Genomic DNA, 16,568 nt, shown 5'->3' on the forward strand with positions numbered 1-16,568 from the left:
GATTATTGAAATAGAATGTGTACAGTGCCTTATGGCTAACATTAGTAAGGATTTTCACTTTTTGCAAGTGTAGTTAACCTTTATAGGCAGGCATGTACATTAGTGGAAATAAAGGCCTTCATGTTTCATTATATAAATAAACAGGAAAGAATAATGAAAAAAAATTAAGTGGTTTCTGGACTTGACAATGCTTATGAAAAGTAGAATTTACATCTGAGAGCCTAAATTATGGATTTTACATATTGTACTCATGTTTAATTAGTTTTCATGTTTTATTGTGGATCTGTACTCATGTTGTAACCTAACAATGCAGGACTGTGGTTTATGCAGAAATGGAAGAAGTCTGGTTCTTTGTTGCAATTAACATGTCGAGACCATTCGGATCCACGACAGACATTCTTATATAAACTTAGTAAAAAAGCAGGTAAGCTTCGTTAATACTTCCTATCTTTTAACAGCCACTTTGTATAAATGTGAATAGGAAACCTAAAAAAAAAAAAATTGTTTCCAACAAGCTCCTGTTTCAGTTTATTTAAGAGTTACTTTGGCTTTAATCCCATATTCTTCAAGTTAAATAAACAGTAAACCATTTTTGTTGCAGAGGTGTGGACTATTAGTTTGAAAATTTTCTTCCTGACTAATGAGCAAAAGTTTTGAGTGCAGTCACTATACTGAGAGACAGACATGAGGTTTTTTATCTGTCTGTGAGTCACTGTGTGAGTCAAGTAAATATACATACATTTAGGATTACCTGTTTCTGTATCTGCCTTTCTTATCTGTGTTTTGTTGGGGGGTTTTTGCATGTGTTACATCGCATGTGAGGATGAAGAGAGTGTATTTAAACATTGATAGACATAGACTGATGTTCCTCTAGACATTCCCCAGGATATCTCTTCCTTCTTCAGATTTATTGAAAGATCTAGACAGTTCACTTAGAATCACAGAATAGTTTGGGTTGGAAGGGACCCTGAAAGGTCATTAAGTCTTCCTTGTACATTTTACATGAATGCTAATGGATATCTCACTAGATAAAGCGCATATAAAAAAAAACTCAGTACAAGATAAGTAGACTCCCAAGGAATTTGCAAAACTATTGCAGATTAGCCTGCAGAGAATTCCTATCCTTGGTCTGTTTATTCCAAATTCATTCTTTTCAACTCAATACAAAGTTTTGGAACTGGCATCTGCATCTTCGTATAAGATTTGCTGCAGTTATTTTTCATCAGATGTCAAATAAAAAACTCCACTGATTTGGCTGATCTTTTGCAGCAGTGTTGTTTTTTTCCTGTTTGAAGAGAACTGGAACCAGGATCTAGTTTGGATACATCTTGTCTATGTTCTTATATATTTACAAATTACTTTTTTTTCCCATTTTCTGTGAAATCTAGGAAGATACATCTACTCTTTGACATACTAAAGTTCTTTAGCATTGTTTCTATAATTCACTTGATTTGGAGATCTAGTCTTCATCACATGGAATGTTAAAAATATTGAAAACTAGGAAACAACCTTTGTATTTAACTGTAGGTGGCTGTGATATTCAGAAGGGGCTGTTCTAAGGCAAAGGCAACCTATTTTCCTAAAGTGCTCCATTGTATTTGGCCTAAAGCAGATGGGCAGCACCTGAAATCTGCTGAACCTTTTTAGAGAAAACATAACAATTAAATGTCTTAAGGACTGTAACTGTGTCATTACTGGGGGTTCCTACCTTTGCATCATCTTACTATTAGCATGTTTGTCCAAGAAGTAGGAAGTCTGAGTTTAGTTATAAAGGTTTCATTGTACTGGAGGGTTGTGTTGGGTTGACCCTGCACCTCTGCTGGAGCTGGTTAAACCTTACAGTGAGACAGTGCCTAACAGAGGCACCTGCACTATGTGGGCTGTATCGTGTATGTGTAGATGCTAGGCATGAATTCTGATGTAGCCGTTGACTGAAACATCAGTGAAGGCAAGGCACTATCCATCATTAGGTTTCTTTAAGCCATGTGAAGGCTTGACTCCCTTCTATCACCCAGGAACCAAACACTGTATTCCTAAGAAGCAAGATGGGTGTTTGAACCCTACTTGATTTAGATGGGAAACATTACAATTGGGTCATGCCCATGTGTATTAAATATGTACAGAGGAAAGGCTGGTACCCAACATCTTGTTATTTTATTATTGTTCTACCTATTGTAATTGATTTTTCTGCCTTTTTTGGCAAGATCTTGTAATGAAATGGTACCAGATTTTGTTGTAAAATGCTTAATTATTCTGTCATAATTGTGGAGGGATTAACTGTAATAGAAACGTTTTTCTCTTTTCTTGTAGGTCTTCATTACTTCAAAAACATTGTGTTAGTAGGATCTCTGCAGGATCGTTATGTTCCTTATCACTCCGCTCGCATTGAGATGTGTAAAACAGCTTTAAAAGATAAACAATCAGGTAATAAATATCCTGCAAAAGAAACAAACCACTCAGGTTAAAACCTCACAGTTATCAGTCTCATCCCATTTAATTTTGGGTGGTTAACTGAGGCACCTCTATTATGTGTTTAGACACTCTGGACTTACTTTGTAGTAATGGAGAAAGAAAATCCATGTCGGAGCTGAGTTGCTTTCTGGATCTGTCCTGTTCTATTACATGCAGAAGGAGATGAGACTGAATAAATTTCTAGCTTACAGACTTTGCTTAAAGTTAGGTGGGATGGACACAGCCTCCCTCCATGAACAGGGAGGACAAACAGCTTTGATTTTTGAGGATATTAAGTTGTAGTGTCAAGCCCTGGACTGTAGTTACTCGAGGCTTAATAGTAACACAAAAAGAAAAGGTAGTTTTCCCATTTTCAGTGAGGGTCAGTAGTTATATTTACTGTTGAGACATCCTAGCACAATTGTATTCTAACATTATATATTGGCAAATAAATAACTTTTACATAGTGTAATAAATACCGATGAGCACATTCTCACTGTAAATGTACAAATACTAAAACGCATAGCTTAAAATTATTTGTCCAACATTTCTGGAGGAAATTAAACTTCCTGTATATTCTACCTTAACAGAACCACAGCATAACACATTTCGTTACCTCTCTTACTATGTGTTCTTTTTGAGTTCAAGGTCAAAGAATTGTTAGTGCTTCCGGTGATTCACACAGTACAACTTTTTTTTTCCTCTACAGGACCAATTTATGCTGAAATGATCCAGAACCTGCTTCTGCCAGTTCTTCAAAATAAGGAATGTAATTTGGTTCGTTATAATGTAATTAATGCATTACCCAATACAGCAGATTCTCTCATAGGGAGAGCTGCACACATTGCTGTTCTTGATTCAGAAATATTTTTAGAAAAATTCTTTCTTGTTGCTGCCCTAAAATATTTTCAGTAAGAAGAGCATTGTAAGAGACTTGGTTATTACCTCATTAACAGACGAATTCAAATAATGTGTGGTGTTAAAGTATAGCCTAAGCTGTATTTTCAGAGATATTTATACTTTTTATATGGAAGATAATTTATATCATCCACACTTAGGGCTTTTTAACATCAACTTTACTTTCTAGGTAATGTGGCTGTGCAATATTTTTTTATTTTGTTCTTTTTACTTTTCTATTACTTTTTCTTAATTTTGGGTACCTAATTATTTGGAGATTAAAGCAGAGTGTGTACTTTGGTTGGTTTGTTATTGGCTCTCAGACTACAAAAGTCAATGTTACTTGGCTACATTTTACCAGAGGCTTTAGATGCCAAAAATAAATTGGATTTTAAAACTCTAATAAGGTCTTCTTACGTGTTCAGTTGTCGTATTTTAGCACCGTAGGAAGTTTAACTGGAAACACAATGAGCTGCTAAAATACTGGATATTTGAAAATGACAATACTGCGAGTCTCGCTACAGCTTAACAGTTTTCTACAAAAGCATTATCTTCATTGTTAAATATATTATGCCTGTGGGAATACATTTTCTACTGATCTCAAAAACATGTTAGTTTACATACACAAATTTTATTACTGGAACTTTCGTTTTCAGAAGCAAATGGCAACTAAGGATTTTTGAATGTTCAGCAATAGCTGCCTTCAAATAATTGGGGTTTTGCAAACTATTAAAATGGCTCCCTACTCTGTCAGTTCTTCAGATGAACATGGACAATTTTACATGGACTTCCTTGTATGTAATTAAAATAAGTAAACATTATAAGTTTCTGCAATACTTTTGTGAATTTAAGCAATTTTTAAATATTGTCAAAACATTTTATTGACTACAAAGTATTGTAAATATAAATCAGTACATTGTCAAATGGGACAACATTGTAAACTTTACCTGTTTGGTGACACAGATAAAATGTTTTTTGATATACAGGAATGTTAAAGGTCTATTGACTTTCTACTGGTGCTGAATAGCATTGTTTGGTTTCTCCTTCCTTCTCTTTTCTCTGTTTCAGACAATAATTCACTACAGGTTGGGGGAAAAGAGTTACATGTGTATTCACTAATTGTACACTAATTGTAATGAACATTTTTTGAAAAACATAAATTTGTTGTAAAATGCATGTTTATTTTTAGCATTGTGTTATTGCATCTGGTGTTAATAAAATGAACAAATTACTCTAATGGAAGCAATTAAAGAAACTGAAATGTTATGCTAATTACCAAAATTCTGGGGAGGCTTTTTTGTATATAATTAATAATTTTGTACTTTTGAAATGAATATAGCAATAATAGTTTATAATGAAGTGATTTTGCATTTGATATGGTTTGTTGTATAATAGTCTTTGTAATATATGGGGGGTTTTTTTGCCTGTAGCATACAGGATGCTCAAATGAGTATCTACAGTTCAGCAATGTACACGCTGTAAAGAGTACTTTATTAGAGTTGTGTTAGGCAACTCCTTCTGACACAAAGATGTCTTAAATACATTCTCACTATAAAAATGTCTATTTTTATTAATAATTTTGTATTATAATGGTACTACTAGTTCTAAATGTTTAAGTTATGTTCTGGTATCTCAACTGTCTTTTATTTAAGAGTATTATAGTAGTTGGCTAGTGGCTAAACTTTGAATATCCATTTAAGGGCACTAAAGCTACAAAATATTCCTTGATTTACAATGAGGAGGTTAAACTGCTCTTAGTACACAAGTATTTAGATGGTTCTGTCACTGTTGAAAAATGTCTATCTTCCTTTCTGTCTCTGGAAATCTGAAAATATAAAGCATGGTTTTGTGATCAGCAAAGCAGAAATATCCTGGCAGAAACAGTCTTTTTTTTTTCTTTAATAGTAGATCCCATCCACTTATGGAAGCTTGAATTAGGTTTGTTCTTTGAGGAGAACAGACGGTGCAGGAAATCATATGATATTCGCATGTAAGTTTATCAAGGAACAGGGCAAATTAAGAGAACATTAAATTCATTTTTTCTCCCCTCACTTGTATTGCCCAGTGCAGTCCATATGTGGTCTGGTAGCCCAGCACGTCCTCGAAGCATATGAAGTTCATATTTGCTCTTACAGACTGTATGGTACACTTGGTCTCTGAGCAACACATGCACTCTTGGATGTTTTGGACAATTGTGCATGTGTTGTGTGGCATGTTCCCCCTACTCCTGCATATTTCTGCCTTCTTCCTTGACAGAAATACAGACTCATATATACCTAATTGTGTCATCTGATGCAGTAGCAGCTATAAAGTGCTCCATCTCATCAGTCTTTGAATCAGGGCTTCATCTTCCCGTAGTGATAGTGACCTCACCTTATGCAGGTATCCTACAGGTCCTTGAATTATTCTGCTTACAGAATGAGAGGTAAGAATTGAGGTCGACCTGGCTTTAGAAAACTGCCAGTCTCTTGTTCCATGAAGGCAGTAGGCTGGTACTGTTATTTCACAGAGCTCTCTGTGATATTATTAGGAGGTCACTACATAAAGTGAGATAGTGTCTGAACTTCGGTTTGCATGTAGTATATATAAATTACTTCCTTTGTTTGTGTTTGAATCTTCCATCAGAATTAATCTTTCTGGTCCTGCAGATCTAGCAATTGCTACTGCTTTGGAAAAAGAGCTCATCTTACAAAGGAAATCACCAGGCTTTACAGCATACCCAAGAGATTTCACATTCACAGAAAACTTACTCTGTAACCACAAAACCCCTTGATTCCAAGCCAGTTTTATTTGCCCAGCCCTGACCAGGTGTGGTGTTCAGATAATCAAGCTTCTTGACGGGGTCTGAGAGGAAGAGTGGGCATATAGGCAGTATCAGAACACTTGCTGCCTGGGGCAGTGCTGGTTGTGGTGGATTCCAGATAGCCCTGTGGCCATTACATTTGGCTCATCTGAATTGACCTGCTGCAGGGCTTGTGGTACCTATACATCTTTTACTTCCCACTTTTTAGAAAAGCAAAGCAAAATACAGCATTGTTTGTGTCGTCCTCGAGAGGCAAACTGCAGTGCAAGAGATAAATGATCAGTAAACAGAGGAACAAAAAAAAAAACAACATTGAATTCAATCACAAAGTAGAATATTCCTGTGGCATATGCTACATTTGTTTTTTCCAATGTTCAGATTTATTACCTCCTCAACCACAGGATCTAGAAATGCATAATTCAGGAGTTAAAAGTGAATTTTGCATTTTTACAGCAATACAATATATGAAGACTAAGAAAAAAAATGTTTTGAAGACCTCAAGTTATTTTTGGGTGGATAAACAGTAACTCATTAATCCTTCACTGCTGTTTCATCCTTACCATTTGAAATTGCACATGTATGCATGTGCATATGATGGATGCATGTGTGTATGATTTTTCATGGATTGTGTTAAGCTGTTTAGGAGCAGAGCTTACTATTACTTGGTATCTGCAGACAGCTTGGTATGAGTTTTTTCTGTATTGAACACCTAAATTATAAGTTCTTGAACTTCAAAGAGATCTTTTGGGTTGTTTTTTTCTTGTTCCTTTTGGGCAGAAGAGCATTTTTTTCTGCATTCTTTATTCTCTCTCATCTAGAGGCCCAGCATCTTGCTGTTAGAATAAAGGAAAGGATTTCTCATTATTTTCAGTCTCTAAAGTTTAATTAATTATGTTATAAAAAGCTGATTGAGAAAATGTCACTCATAAAGCAGTCAGTTATATTTAATCACTTCCAGTGTGTAGTCATTGCCAGATGTAGTGCAATAAACTCAAGGGAGCATTGCTGTTTTTACATTACCAAGGAGATTTACTTTCTTAAACTCTTCAGATGTGAACACAAAATACTATTTTAGACTCGGATCTCCAGGTTATTTTCTGCAGTTTAGTACCTGTGGACAGAGGGGTTCGATTTCTGTTTTACAGAAGGAAAAGGTTACCTGGAGAAGTTTGAACAGTGACAAAAAGCAATATTCATTGTTGCCATATTCATATCATTAAATGTGGCTAATTGGCTGGAGCTCCACTCCATGAGCACGGGTGTTACTTGTCCCAGGGTTAGGGTTATACTGAAATACAGTGTTAAAAGCACCTTCCCTGGTTAAACTGGAAAACTGAAAAGGTGCCATCCAAAGTCCTCTGGTCCAGCAGGGGTTGGTGGCTCAACTTCTTACTACTTTCTTGCTGGAAGGGTGAATATTGCCTGTTTGAGTGCAGAAAATGAATCAGCTGGTATACTGGACAGAGGGAGATAAAGTTTATGTGTTGAGTTAATAAAGCATTTAATATTTAAATAATTTTTGTAACCTTGAAGTTATACGGCCTTTAATTTGTAAGGACGAACACTGGGTCCATGTGTCACTATGGAATCAGCCAAAATTCCTTCACGTCTTAGGCTGCCTTTTTCAGCAGTGTGTTTGTACTATTAAAACAAAACCAAACCAAAACTAGCAGGATTGTACTACACATGGGGGTTGGGAGGGAAGAGGGGAAATGGGTCCTTTCAGCGCTAAAACTCTTTCATTGCAGAGGAGAGAGAGGATGCCAAAGGTTTGCGGGGGAGGGCGGGGAGAGAGGAGTTACAGCTGATTTCCCGAGCACCTTCATGAGTCCGGAGCTGCCTTCTTCGGGGCAGTGCCTCCCCAGGCGCCGTTCATCGAAGCCCAGGAGCGGGGTGGTTGCGAGGCCGGTGCGGCTCCGCTGCCCGGACCCTCCTCCCTCACGGCAGCCGCACTTCTCGCCTGGGGCCGCCGCCTCCGGCGCCTGCGCGGCCGCGCTGCCTCCCCGGCCCGCCCCGCTCCCGGCCCGGCCATGGCTCTGCGGCTGCTGCGCGGAGCGCCCAGCGCAGCGAGTAAGAGGCGGGCGGAGGGCGGGAGGGGCCCGGCCGTGCCGCGAAGGGGCTCCTCGGCTCCCTCAGCCCTACCTCCCGCAGGGAGGGGCGGGTGAGGGGGAGAGGACGGGCGCCGCCCGGAGCTGCCGGCTCTGGGGGGGCTGGAGGGCGCCCAAGATGGCGGCGGGGGGGCAGCTGTGACACCCCCGCCTCGTCAGCCCGGGAGGTCTCAGAGGGTCTCTGTGAGGTCCCACAGCTTTCCCCGCACCCTCCATTTCCCCACAGCTCGTCTGCTGTCTTCCTACCCCACCCCCCGGATATTAATTAATTAATATTCTCCCCTGTATCGCAAGCCTGCTATCGGGTATATCTGTTATTACGCAGGTTTTCTTGCCCTGTCGTTGCTCCGAACTTTTTAACGGTAGTGAAATGTTAAACAGTGGGTTAATGTTTGTAGAATAGCTGGAGGGAACTTACTGTGGCCTTGGAAGTTACTGGTTCGTGCCCTTCACCTGAGGAGGTTCGTGTGGTTTGTTTGTAGAGAAATAAGGCAGCCTGGATAACAGAACCTGTCCCACAGGCCTCAGCTGTGGAGCTGCTGGTCGGGCTGCTTCCCTCTCTAGCAAAAGCTGTGGTTCTGTGATGCTGCTGTTACAATACTTATGAAACAAATCAGTACACTATATGTTAATGGAAGAACTGGGAAAAAACGTTGTTAGGTATTTGTGCTCTGTTGGGTTCATGGCAAGATTTGGCTGATGCTCTAATGTCCTGAGCATCCTGATGTGTGCCCAGCTTCCACTCCACGGATGGCTTTGTTATGATAAATCATGGTCTGTAGACCACTTCAAAAGACAGGATATTGCAGACGCTGGCAGTGCAGCAGCTTTAAAGACTTGGAATTTTCAAATTCAGCTATATCATTGTGTAACTTGTATATACACTTAATAAATGGGAGGGCTTTGTGGCAGCCTGTAAGGGATGAGGGAATCAAAGATCAAAGAATGTGGTATCAACTGATGATAGTTCATCCCATCTTTTTCAGAGGTATTTAATGTTGAACTTCTGTTGCTTCTCTGTCAAGAAGAGTGTATTTTGGTCAAGAATATAAAGTATTGCAAATAGGAAAATTGATTTTGCCTCTTCTCTGGTGATTGAGATAATTGATTTCATACCAGTATCTTAATCTGACTTTTGTTTGAATTTGGACTAAAATACCAGCTATAATTTAATTTTCTAGCAAGCTGCTTTTTCAGCTTGCTGAAGAATGACAGGAGTAGAAAAATCCAGTGTTTGCAACAGATTAGATACTTTACTGTTGATAGTTTGTTATGTCATTCTTAAACTAAAAAAAATAATACTCCTTTGGGGCATTGGCAGCAGTTGGTAGACATAATACAGTTTACGTGGCTCTAGGGTCTAATGTTAAAGCCGTGGTATTTTAAAATGAGTGAATGAATATGCTGATTCTGGGAATACAGGTGGGTTGTTGGTTGGTGTATATTTAGGTGAGTCAAATTCATGCTGCTTGAGAAGGTTTCCTGATTAAATCTCCTCAGCAAGATGGAATAATATTTATTTCAGGTACTTTGCACCCAGCTGGTACAGGGAGGATTTCTGTTTGAATGTTCCTTCTTAAGTCAGAGTTGCTTTAGGTATCTGTCCATAACCAAAATATTTTTAGAGGATTGTTTATGCTCACTGTGGACACTTGGCTTTTTAACCAAAATGTTAGTAGGACTTTAAGGAAAAAAGTTTATGCTTCTAATTAAAGCATTTGCATGCAGTTATACAATTGAACTTTAATGTGCTCAAAGTTTGTCCTGCTTTTGACTACCAGCTGAATTATTTTACCATCCTAAGGGAAGCCCAACTATCCTCTGCCGACATTCTGGAAAACCTGTTACTAAGGGAACAACGTTTATTTTACTTTCCTTTGAGAAAGCAGAAGCCTTTTCTGACTAAAAAGCTGCTGGAAATGAGCCAAGATGTGGAAATCAGCAGGTTTCTTGGGGGAGGTTAAGACTTTTCCCAGAAAGCAGAATGTACTGGTCTATGGTAGCATAATTACTATTTAGAGTCTAAAATACAAGAAGGTAACAGCGAAGGTAAGTTCAAGCAGTTTAAAATACACTGTTTATGTGAACTAAGTTATGCAACTAACACAGTTTTGCCTACATATGTTTCTAGGACCAAAAATAATTATCTGTGCTGATTTCTTAGGTCATCATGAGTTGAATGTTAAATAAATTTTAGGGTTTGTTTTCCTGTCCTCCACTCCCTAGTTTCTGAAGTAGGGTTTTTTCAGAGGTGCTTTGAACAGTCATAGAGTTACTTGGTGTTAAACTCTCACATTTATGACACATGTTCCATTTGCTTGATAGAGCCATCACTTCTTTACAACTTGTGGAGCAGCTCCAGCTCTAAGCCAGAAGGAAGATCTGAACCTACTAAGCAACCACTTAAGAAACCGAAGTTACCAGTAGGCCGATTTGATGAACCGGAAGAATCCAGTATAGAGAGGGAACCCCTGGAAAGTAAGTCATTGATATGGTTTGAAGCTGGCTCCCTGCCAAGTCTCTAAACCTCACCACAAAAACTCCCCCTGCCTCCCAAACCAAGGGAAAAGAAAAAAAACCAAGAGAACTGAAATGAGAGAGAGACAGCTAAAGCAATGTATATAAATATATTTACACTTATATTACAGTTATATACAATTGAAATATATATACAATTTCAGAAGGAAAAGGGAAAGGGAAGGGGGAGGGGGAAGGAAAAAAAGGAACAAAACCAAAATAAAATATACACGATCAATAGCCCAATATCTAGCAACTAAAAGAATTAGCAAAGGGATATCTTACTACTCCCCTTGGGACAACAGAAAGTTGCGCTGGAACGATCACCGGCAACCTCCGTCTCCCAAGGTCGGCAGGGCCTTACCAGGCCTCACTCCCCAACATGACAGACTCAACAGCAGGGAACCTGCACCTCTGAAGCTGCTGGAAGGAAAGAGGGGCGAAGGCCTCTCCTCCTTTCTTCTTATATCCTGGCTTACGTAAAAATCGTAGGGAATACCAGGTAAATCTGGGCACTTCCTTGGTTACAAACTGGTCACCAAGGAAGGCCTAGACTAAACTACTACAGTCATGTTTTACAAAATTGAAAGCTGTTTTAAAGGCAAGACTGTGAGGTGCTGTGCTGATGTCAGTTGAAGAAAATGACTGGAATTCAGTACTCCTCAGAAACACTTTCTAACCTTAATGGTTCTGCAAAAAAACAGGACAATGGGAGAGAGTAACAAGTTGCAGGAAATGGAGTATGAGAGAAAAAATCTTCAGAGCAAAGGTGGTCAAACATTGTAAGAAGTCACCCAGGGAACCTATGATTCCTCTCCTCTTGGAGATATTCAAATTTGCTTGGGTTCTTATGCAGGGTTGGGGCCAAGTGCCTGCAAAAGGTGCCTTCCACCATAAACCATTGCATGATTCTGAGAAATGTAGTTGGTATTGGTCTGTAATAGTACAGCTGTAAATAGTGGCAGTAAACTCACGAGGGCACTGGCTACTTTTTATTATTCAAAAAGCCTATTCTATTTCTTAGTCCACAAAATATTTCTTATTCATTCTGCATTTTGTGGCCCGACTTTCTGTTAGTCTTGCAGACAGTGTTTTGAAAAGCAACAACAGATAGTGAGTTTACTAAGCTGCTCACTGGGGTCTGGGAAGACCTAACAAAGTGCTATTTGTGTTGCATTCCAGTGACCTCAGTGGGACTGCATGTAGAGAACCTGACAAGATTGAGGCAGAGATGCATCACTGCTGAATTCACTAGGAGCATGCACTTTTTAGTCAGATGGAAGAACAACAGAATCTCTTTCTCCCTTCTTTTTAATTAGTCATCTTCTCTTAATCAAAAGCACTCATGCTTTATCTAATTCACTGTAGTGTGATGTTCTGCTACTCTTCATCAGTAGTGATAACCCATGTTTATCTATTTTGAGGTCTCTAGAACAAGATTTTTAATATATCAGTATCCAGATGACTAAAGAATCACAGAATGGTTTGGGTTGGAAGGGACCTTAAAGATCATCAAGTTCCAAGCCCTTGTCATGGGCAGGGACACCTTTCACTAGACCAGATTGCTCAGAGCCTCAGTCAACTTGGCCTTGAGCGCTTCCAGAGATGGAGCATCCCCAGCCTCTCTGCACAACCTGTTCCAGTGCCTCACCAGTCTCACAGTAAAAAAATTCTACATAATATCTAAACCTGCCCTCTCTCAGTTTAAAGCCATTCCCCCCTGTCCTTGTAAAAAGTCACTCTCCAGCTGTTTTTTATAGGTCCTCTGTAGGTACTGAAAGGCTGCAATAAGGTCTGCCCAAAGCTGCCTCTTCCCCAGGCTGAACAGCTCCAGCTCTCTCAGCCTGTCTGCACAGGGAAGGTGTTCCAGCCCTCTGATCATCTTGGTGGCCTTTTCTGGACTGGTTCCAACAGGTCCACATCTTCCTTGTGTTGGAGGCCCCAGAGCTGGACACAGTGCTCTGTGTGGGGTTTGTTTTTCACTGTTTTTATTTAAAAAAAAAAGTATTTCTTATGCAAGAACTTAAAAAGATACAGTGCAAAGAATAACTTGCAACTATTTGCAACAAATTAAACACAAGTTTCTTCTGCCCAACATAAATCTTCTTGAATTAGACGTTAACAGGTTGATGAAATATCTTCTCATTCTTCTATATTCACAGCATATTGTGCCTTTATATGTAAACAGAAAGCCAGGTCTGAAAGCACTGACATCCTGGGGAAAAGAAATACAGACTGATTCATAATCTCCAAAAGGAAGTAGCAGAGTGCCTGTTGGAAGCAGAATTTCCTTCTGCTGTAGGCATTCCTTCGGTAAATACTTCAAACGCATTAAAGGGCACTTCTGTACAGAGCTGGTAATTGCTTCAGTTCTTGGGATGTAGTCTGCTTGGATAAATAACATCATTTTCCAGAACTGAATGTGACACTGTTTCACGAGCACATTGCCACACACTTCCAGAAAATTAGCTGTACAGACGTGTAGCTGTCACGTCTGTCTGGGACTCCATATTCAATATCTGAGTGAGCCAGTGCCATCCACAGTCCAGTCCCTGAGGATGTGCCCCTTGTTTGTTTCCATAAGGCCAGCAGAGTTGAACGATAGCAGCATAAAGATGAATCATTCCTGACATTCATTTAAGAAACTGTTCTTATTTTTCCACCTTCAAATCTTTAATTTCATATCCAAAATCCTCAGATACTCTTCCACAGAATTACCCTTTCTCCATGCAGGGTAAAATGGCACAGAATAGGGGCAGTTTTTGTGCAGATGTACTAAAAAGAGATCTCCAATTCAAGGGTGTATTTCCCAGATTCCTGAGGCCTCCACAGCACTTGGGGAAGCTGCATCATGGTGAAAAGCTACTTGTGCTTCTTGTTTCATAAATTTCTCTGCAAGTTTGCAGTTATATTATTGTATTATAGTATCATCATTATTGTATTATGGAATCATCTCCAAAAGGGTTGCACTCAGTTTCAGATTGTGACTCACTTGAGAACTGAGTCAGAGGTGGAGTTACTATGTAAGCAGCTATTTAATTCTTGTCTTTTTTTTCCCAAGAAAATAAATACCATCACTGCTTCATTTAAAACAAATGCGTAATCAATATCTTTTGCTTTTTGCTTAGGTGTTCTAGGCTTAGAGCAAGACTCAAGGTCTCTTTTGCCTTTAAATTGAGTTGTACCTGTGTATTTTTTACATATAACACTGGCAATAGTTTGCAAATTGCCTATTGTATTATTAGGAAAAAACTAAGAGTTTAGGCTGCCTGTTCGAATTCCTACTGCTGTGTAGCTCTCATGGAGAAATCTTTTGAGCATCTGTATCCGCTGTCAGCACATCAGTAGTACTTGGGTATTGGGATGATGACATCTACAAAATAAGTTTACATGCATTTGTGTTCCTTGTACTGCTAGAGGTGTTCCAATACTGACATTTCCTATCCTGATGTGCATCAGTTTTTAAACAGGCGTCCCAGTATGTCATCCTGTGTAGCCTCTGTATAGCTCCATGAGTCTCCCTCTGTCACTGTTCTTTTTCTCTGCTCTTCGGGATTTCTGTTGCCTTTTCTGATTTTCCACCCTGCTTCTCATTAGTTGTGTTGTCCATGGGGGCTGAGTTAGGGGTATGACTGAGGGAGTCCCAAGCTACACAAATATATGGGAGACTCTGGAAAATCAGCATGGCAAGGGACATGTGGGGTACAGTGAGCTTCATGGAGCCCTGCAATCTAGTGCAGGATGAGAAAACACTCAGCCTGGGATGGTGCTGTGCCAACAAGTACTTAGTGGATTGGTGGCCTGAGTTAACTATTTTTAAGAGACAGCCCTGAGTAAGGGAGCACTGAGTCGTGTAAGCACATTGACCAATGTGCAGAAAGCTCTGTGGTGTTTGAGAAAGTGGTGTAAGCTAGCAGAATTTTTTTCTTTTGTAGCAGGATAGGGGGTTCTGATGGATGAAAAGCTGGAATGGGCAGCCCATAGCCTGGGCTGCATCAGAAGCAGCGCGGCCAGCAGGTCGAAGGAGGTGGTTCTCCCCCTCTACTTTGCCCTTGTGAGACCCCACCTGGAGTGCTGCGTACAGCTCTGAGGTCCTCAGCATAGGAAGGACATGGACCTGATTGTGTGGGTCCAGAGGAGGGACACAAAGATGACTGGAGGGCTGGAGCACTTCTATGAAGACAGGCTGAGAGAGTTGGGGTTGTTCAGCATGGATAAGAGAAGGCTTTTCAGGAGACCTCACTGTGGCCTTCCAGTACCTGAAGGGGGCTTATAACACAGAGGGAGAGGAACTCTTCATACAAGCAGATAGTGACAGGATAAGGGATTCTAAACTGAAAAAGGGCAAGTTTAGATTACATGTTAGGAAGAAATTCTTTACTCAGAGAGTGGTGAAGCACAGCAGGTTGCCCAGAGAAGTTGTGTGTGAGCTATACTTGGAAGTGTTCAAGCCCAGGCTGGATAGGGCCCTGAGCAACATGACCTAGTGGGTGGCATCCCTGTCCATGGCAGGGGAGTTGGAACTAGGTGGCCTTAAATGTCCCTTTCCAACCCATTCTGTGAAGAAGCACTGGTTATGTGTAAACCTAGCATGTCACTTACCAGAGAGAGATGAAAGTCCCTTTGTACCCCACTGAAAAAGAGTCTCCCTCTCCTGAGAGGACATCACAGTGACTTAGTGAGCTTAAGTTAAGTTTTAGAAGGTAAAAAAGGTCCAGTTTCTAGCCTGATGTTGATGAATATCAAAACGCCATTTCTTGAAAAACATACCAGCGTCGGGGAAAGACAGGTTTAAATACAAGAATAATAGAATCTTGACTAAAATTCAAGTGAAATTTAAAACAAATGCTTAAAATTAGAGACCTAAACAAACAGAAAGTGGCCTGAGGTCTTAGATGTAGTGAACCTCTGTACAGTATGCCTGAATGATACAAGTTCTGATCATGAATTCATGAGAAATTGTGTTGCTTTAATGCCTCTGGACATTGAGTTGCTTTTTTATTTCCATAACTGAATATGATCATATATATTGCTGACTGTAGTCAAAAAAAATGAAATTACTTTTGTAGTACTGGGAAATGCTTAACTCAAGGTTGCCTTTAAAAATGAAAGAGAATTGATTTTGTATTTGAAAATGAAACTAAGAGCCAGACGTCATAAATGGTGACATCTTTATATTTGTCAACATTATAGGAATTTTAATGAACTTTCCTTGTTATTTTAGAATTCCCTGATGGAATCAATCCTACTACAAAAGAGAGGGGTGGACCTAGAGGCCCTGAACCTACACGTTTCGGAGACTGGGAGAGAAAAGGACGTTGTATAGATTTTTAATATTTAAATGTGTCCGTATTGCTAATAAAATATTTCTCGTTGTTGAAAAATATAATGTACAGAAAAAAATCTCAGCTGGATTTGTTGTGAAGCTTCTTGAATCTGTCATGCTTGTGGTGGAATTTTCTGAGTGATATAATGTAAATAAACACTATGCTGCAACTCAGATTATGGAACTGTTACTTCTCAATGTCTGTGTGATTTTTAATGATATTTACACTGTGCAAGTATAAATGCAGGTATAGTGATGTGAAATTGGTATTCAGGATCTTACTGGGGTTTAGAAGGGCTTGGACTTCTGTATAAATGTAAACATTTATGTAGTGTTGTAAAAGTGTTGAAAGAGCTTTGCAGCTCATGAACCTGGACACCATTCATCAAAAGAGAGCCATCTCTGAGGAGATCAGTAGGTCATTGGTTGCACACAGTGGTTCACTGGCAAAGCCCCTTTACTCAAG

The 16,568-nt window shown here is 39.6% G+C and overlaps 2 protein-coding genes across 5 annotated transcripts in view; both read left to right on the forward strand.

The window, feature by feature from the left end:
* FAM135A (family with sequence similarity 135 member A) overlaps positions 1-5,217 on the forward strand; it is a 90,106-nt gene extending 84,889 nt beyond the window's left edge. For 3 of the 4 annotated variants that reach the window (XM_051777707.1, XM_051777709.1, XM_051777708.1), the window contains 3 exons: positions 314-424; positions 2,311-2,424; positions 3,161-5,217. In XM_051777707.1, coding sequence (XP_051633667.1) covers positions 314-424; positions 2,311-2,424; positions 3,161-3,366 — 431 coding nt within the window. In that variant the 3' untranslated portion in view covers positions 3,367-5,217. Of the gene's footprint in view, positions 1-313; positions 425-2,310; positions 2,425-3,160 lie in introns of those variants that run through there. The other variant, XR_007902810.1, reaches the window with a different exon arrangement.
* Positions 5,218-8,095: 2,878 nt separating this feature from the next.
* SDHAF4 (succinate dehydrogenase complex assembly factor 4) lies at positions 8,096-16,292 on the forward strand. The gene is made up of 3 exons (XM_051777747.1): positions 8,096-8,221; positions 10,585-10,737; positions 16,001-16,292. The coding sequence occupies exons 1-3, from the start codon at positions 8,182-8,184 to the stop codon at positions 16,108-16,110; spliced, it is 303 nt and encodes a 100-aa protein (XP_051633707.1). The 5' UTR covers positions 8,096-8,181; the 3' UTR covers positions 16,111-16,292.
* The last annotated feature ends 276 nt before the right edge of the window (positions 16,293-16,568 follow it).

Source organism: Manacus candei, unplaced genomic scaffold (genome assembly GCF_025592945.1).
Source record: "Manacus candei isolate 608988 ecotype Guabito, Panama unplaced genomic scaffold, ASM2559294v1 h1tg000011l, whole genome shotgun sequence".
NCBI lineage: Eukaryota > Metazoa > Chordata > Aves > Passeriformes > Pipridae > Manacus > Manacus candei.